Here is a 15513-nt window from a genome sequence, read left to right on the forward strand (position 1 = left end):
AAGTACCACACGTCTTAAATATTTTAAGAAATACTCATAAGTGACCCTACTATTGGGGTCACGGAATGCAAACACATGAAACTCATAATTGGGGACCTATCGTTAAAATCATCATAGAGTTTACCTCTAGTCTGGACAAAATTGGATGTGTAGTACTTCCCTACACATGATCCACAAGTGTGAGCATGATTATCTAGACGTTTAACACTCCCGCAGGCCCATCATAGTCGGGCTAGTTCTCTATATCTGAACCGGAGGTCAACAAACTCTCGAATATCATGCAAGACATGATGATGATCATCATCATCATAGCGTACACATTCGTACTCATCATCATAAATAAGGAAGTAACCCGATGTAAATGAATACACAATATGCATGAGGTCCCTATAGTTTTCATGTTAAATCCTTCTTATGACACAACCCTATACATCATTCACATATTACTTCAAACATGCATGCATTGACCTTTGTACATTCATCATCATTAACATCATTTAGGATTGTGTCTTAAAAAGCTCTTCATCATAATACATCATGACATTTCGTACATGCACATCATCTTAACATAAAATATCATCATGTTATCGTGCATCATCGTCATCATATCATCATCATGTCATCATGTCATCATGTCATCATATCATATAACATCATCATATTACCTTTATCATCATATCATCATATAGTACCATCATAATATAACGTCATCATAATATAACATCACATCATACTAACTCACATCATCATCATATCATATTATATTAGCATAAATGACACGTGCAAGGGCACTGGGCATGTGTCATCATACATAAGGCAAGTCTTCCAATCGAGCCGATAGTAAGACCACTTACATGGATGACTTTAGCAAACGTTTTCCCTAAACTCGAGTACACTAGAATTTTGTCCCTCGAATTCTTCCCAAGTATTGTTGAGGTCTTTCCTATTGGGAGGGTAAAAAACATGGAGAGATGTCAAAAATGTCAACCCGAGCTGAATACACCGTTTTTTAGCCTAGGAGCCGCACAAAGCCGAGCCGAAGAAGTCGGAGACTGCAGACGAGACATGTGGCAGTAGGGGGAGTTGACGCGCATACAGGTCACAAGTCGGGTCGAGGCACGAACTTTGGGTCGATTTTCATGGGTGTGCGAGTCGCAACGTTGAGTGTGGTTTTGGGCTGTGTACATTGTTGTCGGGTCGAGGCTGTTGCAGGTGTCTAGGCCGAATGAGAGGATGGTTCGTGTGTTAGCGGGTTTGATTCGTGGAGGATTCAGGGTACTGGCCTGCATTGAAAACTGGGTTGCAAGTGTTTATCTAATCGGTATCCAGATCCGACAGACCTCATATTCCTCACTCGGGAGTTGCACGATTTTCTTTGCAAACTAGTTTCTTTTCTATTTTATTTGAATTTTCATAACTTTTTCTACACAACTCGAATTACCTTAGTTTCTTGATGAAACTTGTAGGCTTTTAATCCGTCCTTACTAAGATATTTTTCTCATAATTTTTAGTTAGTCACAATAAGAAATAAGAGTCTAAATAGAGTCAAAAACTAAAAACTTACCAAAATTTTAAGTTTATTGACATTTATCATAACACCATCTTCCAACCTGAATCAACCAGGGCTTCCTTCATAAAACTGGTGCAAAATTCCTCCAATATCAACATATTAAAAATTCAGAACTTAATTCCAAGAAAGAAAAAGCAAAATCAAGAGCATAAAAGACTTACCTTTTGGTTCTTCTTTCATTCTTGAGGTATTTAAACAAATCAACATCGAGAATGGTGCTCCCAAAGCTAATGAGAAATTCTTGCGAAGGAAATTCTGGAAAAATTACGACGTCAACCTGTCCGTTTGAAGTGGATTTCAACTCTCTCAATAACCCTAAACCTCCCTTTTCTTTCTCTCTTTTCCTTTTCTTTCTTTATTTCTTTTTCTCATTTTCTCATAGGAGACTCCCTATCGCATATAGCTTGTTCGAGTACTAAAACTCATATAAGTTAAGTACAGGCTATTTGGGTGTAGATGATCCTTGTATAAGTCATATGCATTTATTTAGACTAGCTCTCGTAATGTGTTATTGTCATGACCTAATTTTCAAGGCTTCAAAACTCGGACTTTGACCAAAAAGACGAAGGCTAGAACAAACAAAAATAAAAGAAAGAAAAGTAGAATAAAAAAATTCCGTTAAAATTTAAAACAAGAAAAAGAAGTCAACAACACCAAAATTTAATAAAAGATTAAATTTAACTATAGGACGATGTTGAATGAGAAATACAAATATAAAACAAAATACAAAAGACTCTAAATGTGAAAATAGACTGACGCTTTGAAACGACACCCCTCCGTGGCAGTGTAGCTCCCGAACACCTTCCCACCTCGAGTGGTACTTGAAAAAGAAAGGAAAAACAGGGTGAGTATAAAGTTATACTCAGTAAGCAACCTATTTGTAGTATCTCATTGCTTCCTTCTCCTAGTAGATTCCCACGACTTTTCTTTGGTCTATACGAAGTTCCAATTGATTCCTAATTGATCATCTACCCATGTAGTCCCTAGTCCCTTGTCAAGACTGGTTTACAATGTCGCGACGTCGACCTTGACCCGTTTCTGCACTAAATAGAAGTTGTTCATGCTAAACCATCTACCTACGTAGTCTCTGATCTCTTCCAAGACCAGTTTACGAAGTTGCATCATCGACATTTACTCGTTTCTAAGGCTACTGTGCTATCATGTGACCCCTTTCGACCTCATCACCGTATTGAAACTCTATAACTCGGATCCAACATCAAAACTCTATAACTCAAATCCAACATCGACATAAACTGTAAACGTTCACTATTTAACGCTCTATCACGTAATCATAACTACCACGTAATCCAATACAAACATCAAATTGTTAGAGGTCTTACAACATATTATAAACTGCATACATGGTCAAAGCGAGGCGTGTTGTTGATTTGATTCTCTGAGGTGTACGACTCTCTATCTTAGTTAAAAGTCTACATAACCTAAAACTTGACTTTTGTGAAATCAATTTGTCATGACCCAATTTTTTAGTTTTCGAATCTCAAATCGTGACTAAAGAGACGAAGACGAAATCAAATAAAAATAAAATATAAGATGAAAGTTGATAAAATTTAAATCGAAATAAAAATAAACAAGCAACATCAACATTAAAGGAAATAGAAAAACTCTAATACTAATGACCCAATTTTTACACCTAAAACAAAATCACCACTACAATGACGTGCCAAATATGTGTGAACATTCCTTTATTAATATTTACATCGTGGACTTAAACCTTCACAAATTCATTTCGAATAAAAATAAATACCAATAGAATAGTGAAATTGAAAGCCCTATCTAACCTAACTAATATAATAACATTAACATAATATAACACCTGTCAAGCAATAATAAAACATGATACGTGTAGGAGTGATAGGGCACATGTCATTCATAAAACATACAAGTCATCCAACGAAACAAACACTATAACCACTTACTTGGTTGACCTAATTCCACCGGGTGGACAACTCATCTTTATACTGAATATGAATTATAGGGAAGGGCATGAATGTATCAAGACAAAGTTGGCTCAGACTAGAAATCGAGCTGGAGCCGTCAGAATATGAATTTTCTGGTTGGCTCCAAATTGCCAAACTGAGATGAAACAGAGTAGTTGTTGGGACTGTCTACTAACTTTTTTAAATTGTCATTATTATTATTTTTCTTTCTAATTTTTGGTTTTTACAAATACAAATGGAAAATGTGAGTTAACAGTATAATTTTCATGATGAGGAATTCAATTAATGTATAATAAATTATTATTATTACTGTTATTAATAATATTACTATTATTATTATATACGGATATGTACGATCATATTTGAAGATTTGGTAGCAGGTATATTGCACTTGAATAACCTATACATGTAGTTAGAAGAGCCTTGAATTATTACATTATGACCTAAAAGTTACCCTATAAACACATGTGCAAGAAGTAAACATTAAAAAATAGGTGTTGTTTCATGTTATTTACAAAAGGGAACAAGAGTAGGGTACAAATGAATTTCAATGAAACCCACAAACTACAAATAGGGTAGACACCCTCTATGGCAGCATAGTTTTCAAGTACATCCCTACCTCCACTCTATCGGAACAAAAAGCATATAGATAGGTCTTAAAACCTCGATTTTGGGGGCATTTTGATAATTATTCATAACATGCCTAACTTACTCAACTAAATTGTCTTACTTGAGTTCTAACAAGCATATTTCCTTCATAGCTCGGCCGAAAGCATGAAAAACAACATGCATCTCTTAACTCCAAAATAGGGGTATTTTCGTAATTTTTCATAACATGCATCGTATTCTTATTATGATTTTCCCATTTAAATGTTAACCATGCATATTATAATCACCTAAGGTAAAATATGCTCACCTGTTAGTACATCCTAGTGATCCCTACAAGTATTACTTGCATAAAATTCATGTGACTACTTATCGAGATGAAGCATACTCTCCCTAACATATATTTTTGACTTTTAAAATGTCCAAATTTTACGAAAAGTCACTAATAGATCCTGATTCAAGTAAAGTTAAGGTCAGTAATAGTAACCGTGGTAATAATGTATAATACATTGTGATTATTATGTTATTAATAATAATAACAATAATAATAATAATAATAATATTACCATATGGGTATGCATTTATCTATTTTTTGGTAATGAAAGATAATATTGGACGATATTGAAGTAGGTATGTTGCACTTAAATAAGCTATACATTTAGTCGGAAGAGCCTTAAATTTTTACATTGTGACTTAAAAGTTGCACTATAAATACATATGCATGCAAGAGGTGGTGGTGAAGCCTCCTCAACTAGAGCAACCCCACTCTAATGGATGCATCAAAAGAACCAAAGAGTATTGTGAAGCCTCCAATGTCATTTGGGAAGAAAAAATGGACCAAGATCGACAAAAAAGTGGCGTTCACGTTTTTCTTTTTGCATTTTCTTTGCCTTTTTGCGCCATTTCAAATCAATTGGAGTGCACTTTCGATTTCTTTTACGTTATATATTATTACAGGTCTTTTTGGCATCACTATTTCGTATCATCGAAATCTTTCACACAAAAGTTTTAAAATTCCAAAATGGCTTGAATACTTGTTTGCTTATTGTGCAGTTCATGCATTTCAGGTTTGACACACTCCATTCCTTTTGCTGTTACACCATATCAAGATATGTGTTGTGTTTTAATGTTTCATATAATTTTAGGGTGATCCAATCAATTGGGTGAGCACGCATAGATATCATCATCAATTTGTTGATACGGAGAAAGATCCACATAGTCCGATAAAAGGATTTTGGTCTAGCCATATTATTTGGCTTCTTTACACGGGGGATGGAAGCTTAAGTGAAATGCTTGGAACGAATCGAAAATGGGATAATGCTTGTGATTTGGAGAACCAAACTTTCTATAGGTTTATTCACAAAACATATTTTCTTCATCCAATTGCTCTTGCACTCATACTCTATGGTATTGGAGGCTTTCCTTACTTCATTTGGGGAATGGTAAAAGAACTTACCTCCATTGTCATTTGCTTAATTCCTTGGTTACATATGATAAATATGAGATTATTTTCAACCTTTTTAAAAAATAAATAAAGTAGATATTAGTTATTATTAGATGACCTACAAAATGTGACAAATTCTTCCTTTTGCATGATAGTGTGTGAGAAGTGTAATATTTTTACACGGAACATTCATGGTGAATTCAGTATGTCATATATGGGGAAAGCAACCGTGGAAAACAAATGATTTATCGAGAAACAACTGGTAAGTATCTTTGNTTTTTTTTTTTTTTTTTTTTTTTTTTTGTTGAGTTCAACTACGACAAGCATCGAAGATTGAACGAGTGACTTTTAAAAAAAATGATTAATATCTTATGATCCCTATTAAAATTACTAATTTATTTTACCAACTTACCTATTTACATGACTTTACATAACTTTTAATGTAAAACATATTTAAATTAATACCTTGTTCCATCATTTTTTTTATTGTTGAAATAAAAATGTGATCATCTATCTAATAAATATCAATAAACTGTGTAGTCTTGTAATGATTCAATGAATAATACTACAATATTGATTCATTTTTTTTAATTAAAATATCATTTTAGTTGGTGTATTTTGAGACTTGTTAGTACATTCAAATTTCTATAGTCTTTGTACTTTTTTAATAAAATTTAAAAACAGTGAATTTATTTTTTTTACCTTCTCGAATTTAAAAAAAAAAAAAAAAACGGTCTCCATTAATTTAAATTTCTAAATTTAATGTTTGTATTTTCAATAATTCATATCTTATTTTTTCTAAACAAAAAATGATCTACATTATTATTATTTATTTTAATTCATAGGTGGATAAGTCTTCTTGTATTTGGAGAAGGTTGGCACAATAACCACCATGCTTTCGAGTACTCAGCTAGGTTGGGCATTGAATGGTGGCAATATGACCCTGGTTGGTATGTCATCAGGTTTCTTGAAGCCATTGGAGTGGCCACTCATGTCAAATTACCATCCCAAACCCATATGCAAAAGTTGGCCGAAGATTAACTAAAAGAAGCATTTCTTTAGGTGATGTTTCATATAAAAATAAATATGCGTCTAAAAATAATGTTTCAGAATGTGAAATAAAAGAAATGCCAATGCATGTTAGTTGCTACAATTATAAAAAAAATTTATGCATAAATTGACATCCGAGGTTTGTATGTTTAATTATGTGTTCCTATTATAGTTATGTAAACGACTCTAGATTTCTATTAATCTAAAGTCTTTACTGTCATCATCATCTATACTCTTACACGGAGTTAAACGTTTAAAACTTCATTTTAAAATATTGTCCTAGATTTACATGTTCGAAAACATCTTAAAACAACGTAAAGAAATAATAAATAAAACTATTAAAACCCTAAAAGTAAAAACGTCCTATACTATCCCAAGTCTAAGAAAATAAAATATTATTATCCAATGCACGTGTCATAGTCTCTTCCTGCAATGTTGCTATCAGCCGTATAGGGATGTCTTGCATTTACGTGAAATAGAAATAGCATATCGCTTGAATATTTTAAGAAATGTTCAATAAGTGACCCCACTGTTGGGGTCAGGGAATGCAAACACATGTAACTCATGATCTACGGACCTATCGTTAAAACAATTATAAAGGTGGTCTCCAGTCCGAACAAAATTTGATGTATAGTGCTTCCCTACCCACGACCCACACGTGCGAGCGTGGATCTCCAGGCGGTTCGCACCCCCTAGACCCATCATAGTCGTGCTAACTATTCGTAGTGACATCTATAGGTCAGCAGACCCCTGAGTGTCATGCGAGGCATGATAATGATCAATATCCTAGTGTACGCGTCTAGCATATATTAGCGATCCCTTGCTCCGATTCCTGCTCACTCGATGCTCCAAATCTCCAAAAAAATTACAAATTAGTCCTAATTAGAGTAAAAGTATAATTAGATAGCATCAAAAACATCAACAAAAATTTGTGCACCATATTTTTTTCTTTTGAATTTTCAAGTTCTACAATGTGAGTTCATTCTTCTATGAACGTACTTCCATATGAATGTCAAACAGTTTTTTTAGAAATTCAAGATTTCCTTCTTTTTCATGAAATTCTTACGATTTTTGTATCGTTTTCTATAGAACTCTAGAATTTAACCAAATTTAATTTTATTCAATTTTGTTAACTATAGAAAAATGATAAATACATTCCAAATAGGTATTTCTTGAATTTGTACTTTTAATGATCTTCCAAGCATTTTCTTTCCCTAGCTTTCTTCACGATATCTATTCAAAATAATTTGCTAAATTAGAATAAAAAATTCTTAGGTCAAAACAAAATTGGTATTCTTAAACCCATAAATCATACCTCTAGCTCTTACTTTATTCTCGACCGATTCTCGCAATTGAAAGTCTAAATCAGCACAGAGTAACGTTTTGAAGAGCTTTTGTGAAGGATGTTCAGCCAAAAAAAATGGCTCTAAGTTAACAGATATGGATATGGAGATTGATTATTCTTAATGGACGCTACGAGTTAGCTATTTTATAAGCCATAAATGATATTACCAATTTGAAACTCACTAACATTAAAACTAAGGGGCCATAGGTTGGGTGGCGTTGGGTAAAATATTCAAACCCAACTCCTTAGATTGGTCCACCCACATGTTAGCTCTCCATTTAATAACTAATTACCTCAGATACCAGCTAGAACTCGAATGGCAATTATTATTATTATTATTATTATTGAAGTTGGTATATTACACTTAAATAACCTATACATTTATTTGGTTGGAAGAGCCTTATATTATTACATTGTGGCTTAAAAGTTGCACCATAAATGCATATGCAAAGGGTGGTGAAGCCTCCTCAATTAAAGGAATCCCACTCTAATGGATGCATCAAGATAACAAAATAGAGTTGTGAAGCCGATGTCATTTCCAAAAATAAGACGGCTTTTTGTTATGTTTTTTATACATTTTTTCTGTATTTTGATGAATAACTCTTCTTTCGAGATTTAAATGATGCAGACCAACCGAGGGCGAGACCAGCAGGCTAGAGACTACATAGAATCCATGTCTGGATCTGTTTTGTGTATTTATGCTTTCGCTGTTTAAAATTTATGTTGTTGTTTAAGTTTTAAATGATAGTGATTTTAAATGTTTTATTGGGTGTATATAGAAATATTTTGAAATTTATGATTGGTTGTCGGAATTTATTAGTGACATCGGTAGTAGCTCCTGTGAATCGCATTGTCGTTGAGCCGGTGTTATAGTGATGACGTTATATGATGATGTGATGACATTATATGATTATATTAAATGATGATGTGATGATATTATATGATAATGTGATGTTGTCATATGATGTACATGATGTTGACATGATGATGATGATGCATGATAACAAGATAATGTGAGACGTATGATGATGAAATGACTTAATATGATCATGTTTCATATTAAGATGATGTACATGTATTAAATGTCACGATGCATTATGATGACAAGTTTTCAAAGACACGGCCCTAGTTAATGTTAATGATGGTGAATGTATGAAGGCCAATGTGTTCATGTTACTTCGAGTAATGTGTGAACGATGTATAAGTTTGTGTCATAAAAATGATTTAAAGATATAGGCACCTCATGCATTTTGTGTGTTCATATACATCGGGATACTTCCCAATTTATGATGATGAGTACGGATGTGTACACTACGATGATAATAATCATCATGCCTCGCATGACACTCGAGGTCTGCTGACCTCTGGACATCGCTATGGACAGCTAGCTCGACTATGATTGGTCCAAGAGGTGCGAATTGCTTGGGGACCCACGCTTGCACGTGTGGATCGTGTGTAGAGAAGTTCTACACATCCAATTTTATCCGAACGGGAGGCCACCCCTATGGTGGTTTTTACCATAGATCCCTAATCATGATTTACATGTGTTTGCATTCTCTGACCCCAAGCTGTGTGCTACTTCTATTTCAGGCAAAAACAAGACACTCTTGTACCACTGACGACGACATGTTGGATGTATGATTATCTAACGACTCTAGATTTCTGTTAACCTAAAGTCATTATTGTCATCCTCTGTACTCTTATGTAGAATTAAATATTTAAAACTTCATCTTAAATTACTGTCATGGACTTACGTGTTCGAAAACATCTTAAAACAACGTAAAAGAAATAATAAATAAAATAATTAAAACACTAAAAGTAAAAACACCCTATACTATCTTAAGTCTAAGAAAATAAAATACTACTATCCTAGGCACATGTCATGGTCTCTTCTTGCAATGTCGCTGTCAGACGTATAGGGATGCCTGGTGTCAGAGAATGTAAATACATGTGACTCCAAGGTACACTAGTCTACGTTGATGATTCTACATCCTTGTCTTAGTGAACATGCTTGTCACACAATCTAGATAACCACAGGCTACTATTAGGCTTGGACCTCCCCACTCAAGCTCGAAAGAACTTGTCGTCTCTTGGGTGATCTTTCAACAAAAATATCCTTCACCTCGTAACTCATAAGTGGTATATCGCGCACATCACGTTCTTGGAGGTCCATAAACTTGAACTTATCTCCCGAAGACTCCAACCAAAACCTTGCCGCCTTGACTTACATAGCTCCTCTCTCAACGTTGGTGAATCTTATCTCTTGACTTGCCAACCGAACCCAAACTCACTTGAGGTAGTTGTTTACTTGAGGGGTGTTTAATTCCTATGGTGGTCACTTTTACGTGAATGAACAATATTGTCTAAGCCTACATTGTTGTCAGCACCGAGGCATGTTATTTGTTTAAGCCTACTATGTGGTCTCCATGGAGGCTGCTTGGCATCCAGAACTATGGTCACGGGAGGCTGGGTCATAGATACCTCATCTCGTATCGAGCCTTAAGATATCTCGTGGCCATCCCTAAGGATTGGACATTATGCACTCTACAACATCACATCTCTATCTCCCTAAGGCCAGTGTGCTATCACGTGACCCCTTTCGACCTCATCACCATATCAAAACTCTACAACTCAGATCCACTCGACATAAAGAGTAAACGTTCACTATTTAATACTCTAAAACGTAATCATACTACCATGTAACCCAATACAAACATCAAATTGTTATAGGTCTTACAACATATTATAAACTACTAAGTAATGTTACACTGCATACGTAGTCAAGGCGAGACGTGTTGTTGATCTGAGTCTCATAGGTGTATGACTCTCTATCCTAGTAAAAGGTCTACATAACTAAAACTTGACTCTTCTGAAATCAATTTTTCATGACCCAATTTTTTAGGCTTGAAATCTCAAACTGTGACTAAAAAAATGAAGACGGAATCAAATAAAAATAAAATATAAGATGAAAATCGATAAAATTTAAATCGAAATAAAAACAAACAAACAACACCAAGATTAAATAAAATCCAACTTACATGACACTGTTGTTCAAGTTTATTACATATAAGAAAAATGGATCGGGGTACAATTACGAAACCATATAGAAAAGCTCTAATACCAACTAATGACCTAAATTTTACTACTAAAACAAAGTCACCACTACACGTATGATATGTTAAGTATGTGCAAAAATTCATTTATTAATATTTACACGTAAATGATGTCATGAACTTAAACCTTTGCAAATTCATTTTGAATAAAAAGTAAATACCAATAGAATAGTGAAATTGAAAGTCGTGAACTAAGGCTACAAATAAAATGAAAATGCAACTATTTTGACATAACTAATATAATAGCCTTAACATAATATAACACCTCTCAAGCAATAATAAAACATGATACGTGTAGGAGTGACATGACACACGTCATTCATACAACATACAAGTCATCCAACGAAACAAATAGTAAAATCACTTACTTGGCCCTAAACCCTTATTGCTAGCTTAAAATTGCTCCATGAAATCTAATTCCACCTAGTTGACAACTCATCCAAATAATTTGAATTGGATAGGCATACTAACCTCCATAAATGTCAGAAACGGTGCCAAAGAGTCTAAAATTATAGGAATGGGTATGAATGTATCAAAACAATGTCGGTTCAGACCAGAAATCGAGCTCGAGTCATCAGAATATAAATATTCTAGTTGGCTCCAAATTGCCAAATTGGGATGAAACATGTATGCCTAGGAAACTCCATTTTATATTGGGTCCAACTTCTTGCCTTCTCAATCTAAATCTAGATAACTTTTCTAAATTTTAATTATTAATTTTTTTTTCTTCTAATTTTTGGTTTTTAGAAATACAAATGGAAAATGTGAGTTACAGTATAATTTTCATAATTTAATTTTGATGAGGAATTCAATTAAGTTAAGTTATTGATGTAAATATCTAAGATTTTATGTATTGTTTATATAATTCACTTCCAATTAGTCTTCGAGTATTACATCACATTACAGACAAGGAAAGCGAGTCTCAAAACTCCAATTATTATTATTATTGTTATTAATAATATTACTATTATTATTATATACAGATATGTATTTAATCATATTTGACGATTTTGTAGCAGGTATATTGCACTTAAATAACCTATACATTAAGTTAGAAGAGCCTTAAATTATTACATTATGACCTAAAAGTTGCACTATAAACACGTGACAGAAACGGTGAAGCCTTCTCAACTAAAACAACTACATTCAAGCTAAACGTTATTTACAAAGGGGGACGAGAGTAGGGTACAAATGAATTTCAATGACAACCCACAAACTACGAATAGAATTGATGTTTCAAGTCGACACGCTCTATGACAGCACAGTTTTCTAGCACATTCCTAGCTCCACTCTATCGGAACAAAAAACATATAGACAAGTCTCAAAATTTCGATTTAGGGGCATTTTGATAATTATTCATAACATGCCTAACTTACTCAACCAAATTATCTTACTTGAGTTCTAACCAGCATATTTCCTTCCTAGCTCGGTTGAAAGCATGAAAAACAACATGCATCTCTTAATTCCAAACTAGGGGTATTTTCGTAATATTTTATAACATGCATCGTATTCTTATTTTGATTTTCCCATTTAAGTGCTAACCATGCATATTCTAATCACCTAAGGTAAAATATGCTCCCATGCTAGCACATCCTAGTGATCCCTACAAGTATTACTTGCATAAAAGTCATGTGACTACTTATCGAGACGAAGCATACCCTGTCTAACTTATATTTCCGCTTTTGTTGAAATGTCCAAATTTTACGAAAACTCACTAATAGACCCTGATTCAAGTAAAGTTAAGGTCAATAATAGTGGTAATAGTAATAGTGGTAATAACTTATAATACATACCATTATTATGCTTATTAATAATAATAATAATAATAATAATAATACCATATGGGTATGCATTTATCTATTTTTTTCGTAATGAAATATAATATTGGACGATTTTGAAGTTGATATATTGCACTTAAATAACCTATACATTTATTTGGTTGGAAGAGCCCTATATTATTAGGGTGTGACCTAAAAGTTGCACTATAAATGCATATGCAAAGGGTGGTGAAGCCTCCTCAACTAAAGGAATCCCACTCTAATGGATGCATCAAAAGAACAAAATAGAGGCGTAAAGCGAATGTCATTTCCAAAGATAAAACCGCCTTTCGTTATGTTCTTTATACATTTTTTCTGTATTTTTGCACCCTTCCAAATTAGTTGGAGTGCAATTTCGATTTGTCTTATCTTATATATTATCACAGGTCTTTTTGGCATCACTATTTCGTATCATCGAAATCTTTCACATAAGAGTTTCAAAATTCCCAAATTGCTTGAATACTTGTTTGCTTACTGCGGAGTTCATGCACTTCAGGTTTGATAGTTGATACATTTTATTCTTTTGTTATTAAAAGTGACAAATTAGATACGTTCATGATGGATTTAAAAACAATTTTGTGTTAAAAGCACATGAAGATATATATTATCTTTCAAATATTTTTAATAATTTTTTTATATTAGGGTGATCCAATCTTTTGGGTGAGCACACATAGATATCATCATCAATACGTCGATACTGCAAAAGATCCACATAGTCCAATTAAAGGATTTTGGTTTAGTCATTTTACATGGTTTCTTCATAAGAGGGATCGAAGCGCTAATGAAATAATTCCGAAACATCGAAAATGGGAAAATGCTACAGATTTGGAGAAGCAAACATTCTACAGGTTTCTTCACAAAACCTATTTACTTCATCCAATTGCTGTTGCGGTCATACTTTACAGCATTGGAGGCACTCCTTTCTTCATTTGGGGAACGGTAAAAGAAAAAATACCTCTATCTTTATTTGCTTAATTCCTTTTAGCTACAAATTTATAAGTCATACTAATTTTGTTAAACTTTGAACAACGAATTCAATTTCATTAAATAACACTACTCTGACTCATTCATAAGCTTTAAAATCTTTACTAAATAAATAAATAGATATTGTTTTTATTGGAAATATGAGATAAAAAAAATGTAACNTTTTTTTTTTTTTTTTTTTTTTTTTTTTTTTTTTTTTTTTTTTGTTAAACAGTGTGTGAGAACTGTAATGATTCAACATGCAACATTCTTTGTGAATTCGGTATGTCATATGTGGGGAAAACGACCATGGAAAACAAACGATTTATCACGAAATAATTGGTATGTATCTTAGGTCAATCTTTATGTCAATACTCAGATGATCAAAGTTAATTCATTGCATGAGTTTTTGTTTCATGATAATATATATATACACATTTTGTGTTTTCCTCCGTAGGTGGGTGAGTTTGCTTCTATTTGGAGAAGGTTGGCACAATAACCACCATGCTTTTGAGTATTCAGCTAGGATGGGGATTGAATGGTGGCAATATGATCCTGGTTGGTATGTTATTAGGTTTCTTCAAGCCATTGGAGTGGCCACTCATGTCAAATTACCATCCCAAACCCATATGCAAAAGTTGGCCAATGATTAACTAAAAAGGAGCCTCTCTTTGAGTGATGCTTTGTATGGAAATAATTATGCTCCAATAAATAATGTTTCAAAGTGTGGAATAAAATAAAATGGCAATATAAATTAGTTAATGCTATTCTATAATAAATTTTGATGGATGAATATATACTATGCACAATCACCGATGGACAACAAAACATAAAATCCTCACCGACCAACTTCCTCAAATCTCACCCCACTGTGTTACAATCTTCCTTGTGGTTTCATATCTAAGCCTCATCAACGATCGAATTGGAGTTTTGCCGTCTCTTCATGTTCGTTTTTGTTGTCTTTGGCTGATTGTGCCGCCACAATCTCTTCATTCTCCAATCCATTCATCATGAGGCTCCCTCAAATCTCGGCCTATGTTCCTTTCATAGAGAGGAAGATCTCACACTTTGAGAATGGTTCGTCAATCCCCTCATGAACGGTCATTCTTTTGAAATTGTCATTCTCCCATCCCTTCGTGATTTTCTTTCAAGAGGTTACTACAAGTCTCTACTTTGTGTTCGAGTGATAGAAAGGAAGATATTGTGGAATGTAGAAGAAAATTTCTACTGAGTTCTGACAGTAAAGGTTTCTACAAAGGTAGAGTTCTTACTCACATTTATTTTTTTCTTTTAATTCTTAATAAAATCAAAACAGTTACCAATGCTTCCACTATATGGATAAAGAGTTCATTCCGTTCATTCCATTTAATAATATCTATGAATGTCTATGATATTATGCAGACTCTTCCTTCTGTGGCTCTAACATTGCGAGCATTCCCTAGTTAAAGAGAAGGCCTAAGGGGTACGTATACGCCCCCTAGAGAATCCACATGTAGAGAACCACTACACATCCAATTTATGTCTTGACTAGAAAACAAAATTTAAGGTCATGATTACTTGTGTAATCATTGTCTGACTCTAATAGTAGCGTTACTTACTAAATATTTTTAAAAATACTTAAGACACGTGTTACTCTTATTTTTAAGA

The 15513-nt window shown here is 33.6% G+C and overlaps 2 protein-coding genes across 2 annotated transcripts; both read left to right on the top strand.

The window, feature by feature from the left end:
- Positions 1–4904: 4904 nt before the first annotated feature.
- Positions 4905–6619, top strand: LOC111790271 (palmitoyl-monogalactosyldiacylglycerol delta-7 desaturase, chloroplastic-like). The gene is made up of 4 exons (XM_023671136.1): positions 4905–5201; positions 5280–5576; positions 5734–5840; positions 6424–6619. The coding sequence occupies exons 1-4, from the start codon at positions 4905–4907 to the stop codon at positions 6617–6619; spliced, it is 897 nt and encodes a 298-aa protein (XP_023526904.1).
- Positions 6620–13127: 6508 nt separating this feature from the next.
- On the top strand, positions 13128–14645 carry LOC111791870 (palmitoyl-monogalactosyldiacylglycerol delta-7 desaturase, chloroplastic-like). Its single transcript, XM_023673372.1, has 4 exons — positions 13128–13399; positions 13546–13842; positions 14102–14208; positions 14324–14645. Exons 1-4 carry the CDS (start codon positions 13166–13168, stop codon positions 14517–14519), a joined length of 834 nt encoding a protein of 277 aa, XP_023529140.1. The 5' UTR covers positions 13128–13165; the 3' UTR covers positions 14520–14645.
- The last annotated feature ends 868 nt before the right edge of the window (positions 14646–15513 follow it).

The sequence above is a fragment of the Cucurbita pepo genome, chromosome LG03 (assembly GCF_002806865.2).
Source record: "Cucurbita pepo subsp. pepo cultivar mu-cu-16 chromosome LG03, ASM280686v2, whole genome shotgun sequence".
Lineage (NCBI taxonomy): Eukaryota > Viridiplantae > Streptophyta > Magnoliopsida > Cucurbitales > Cucurbitaceae > Cucurbita > Cucurbita pepo.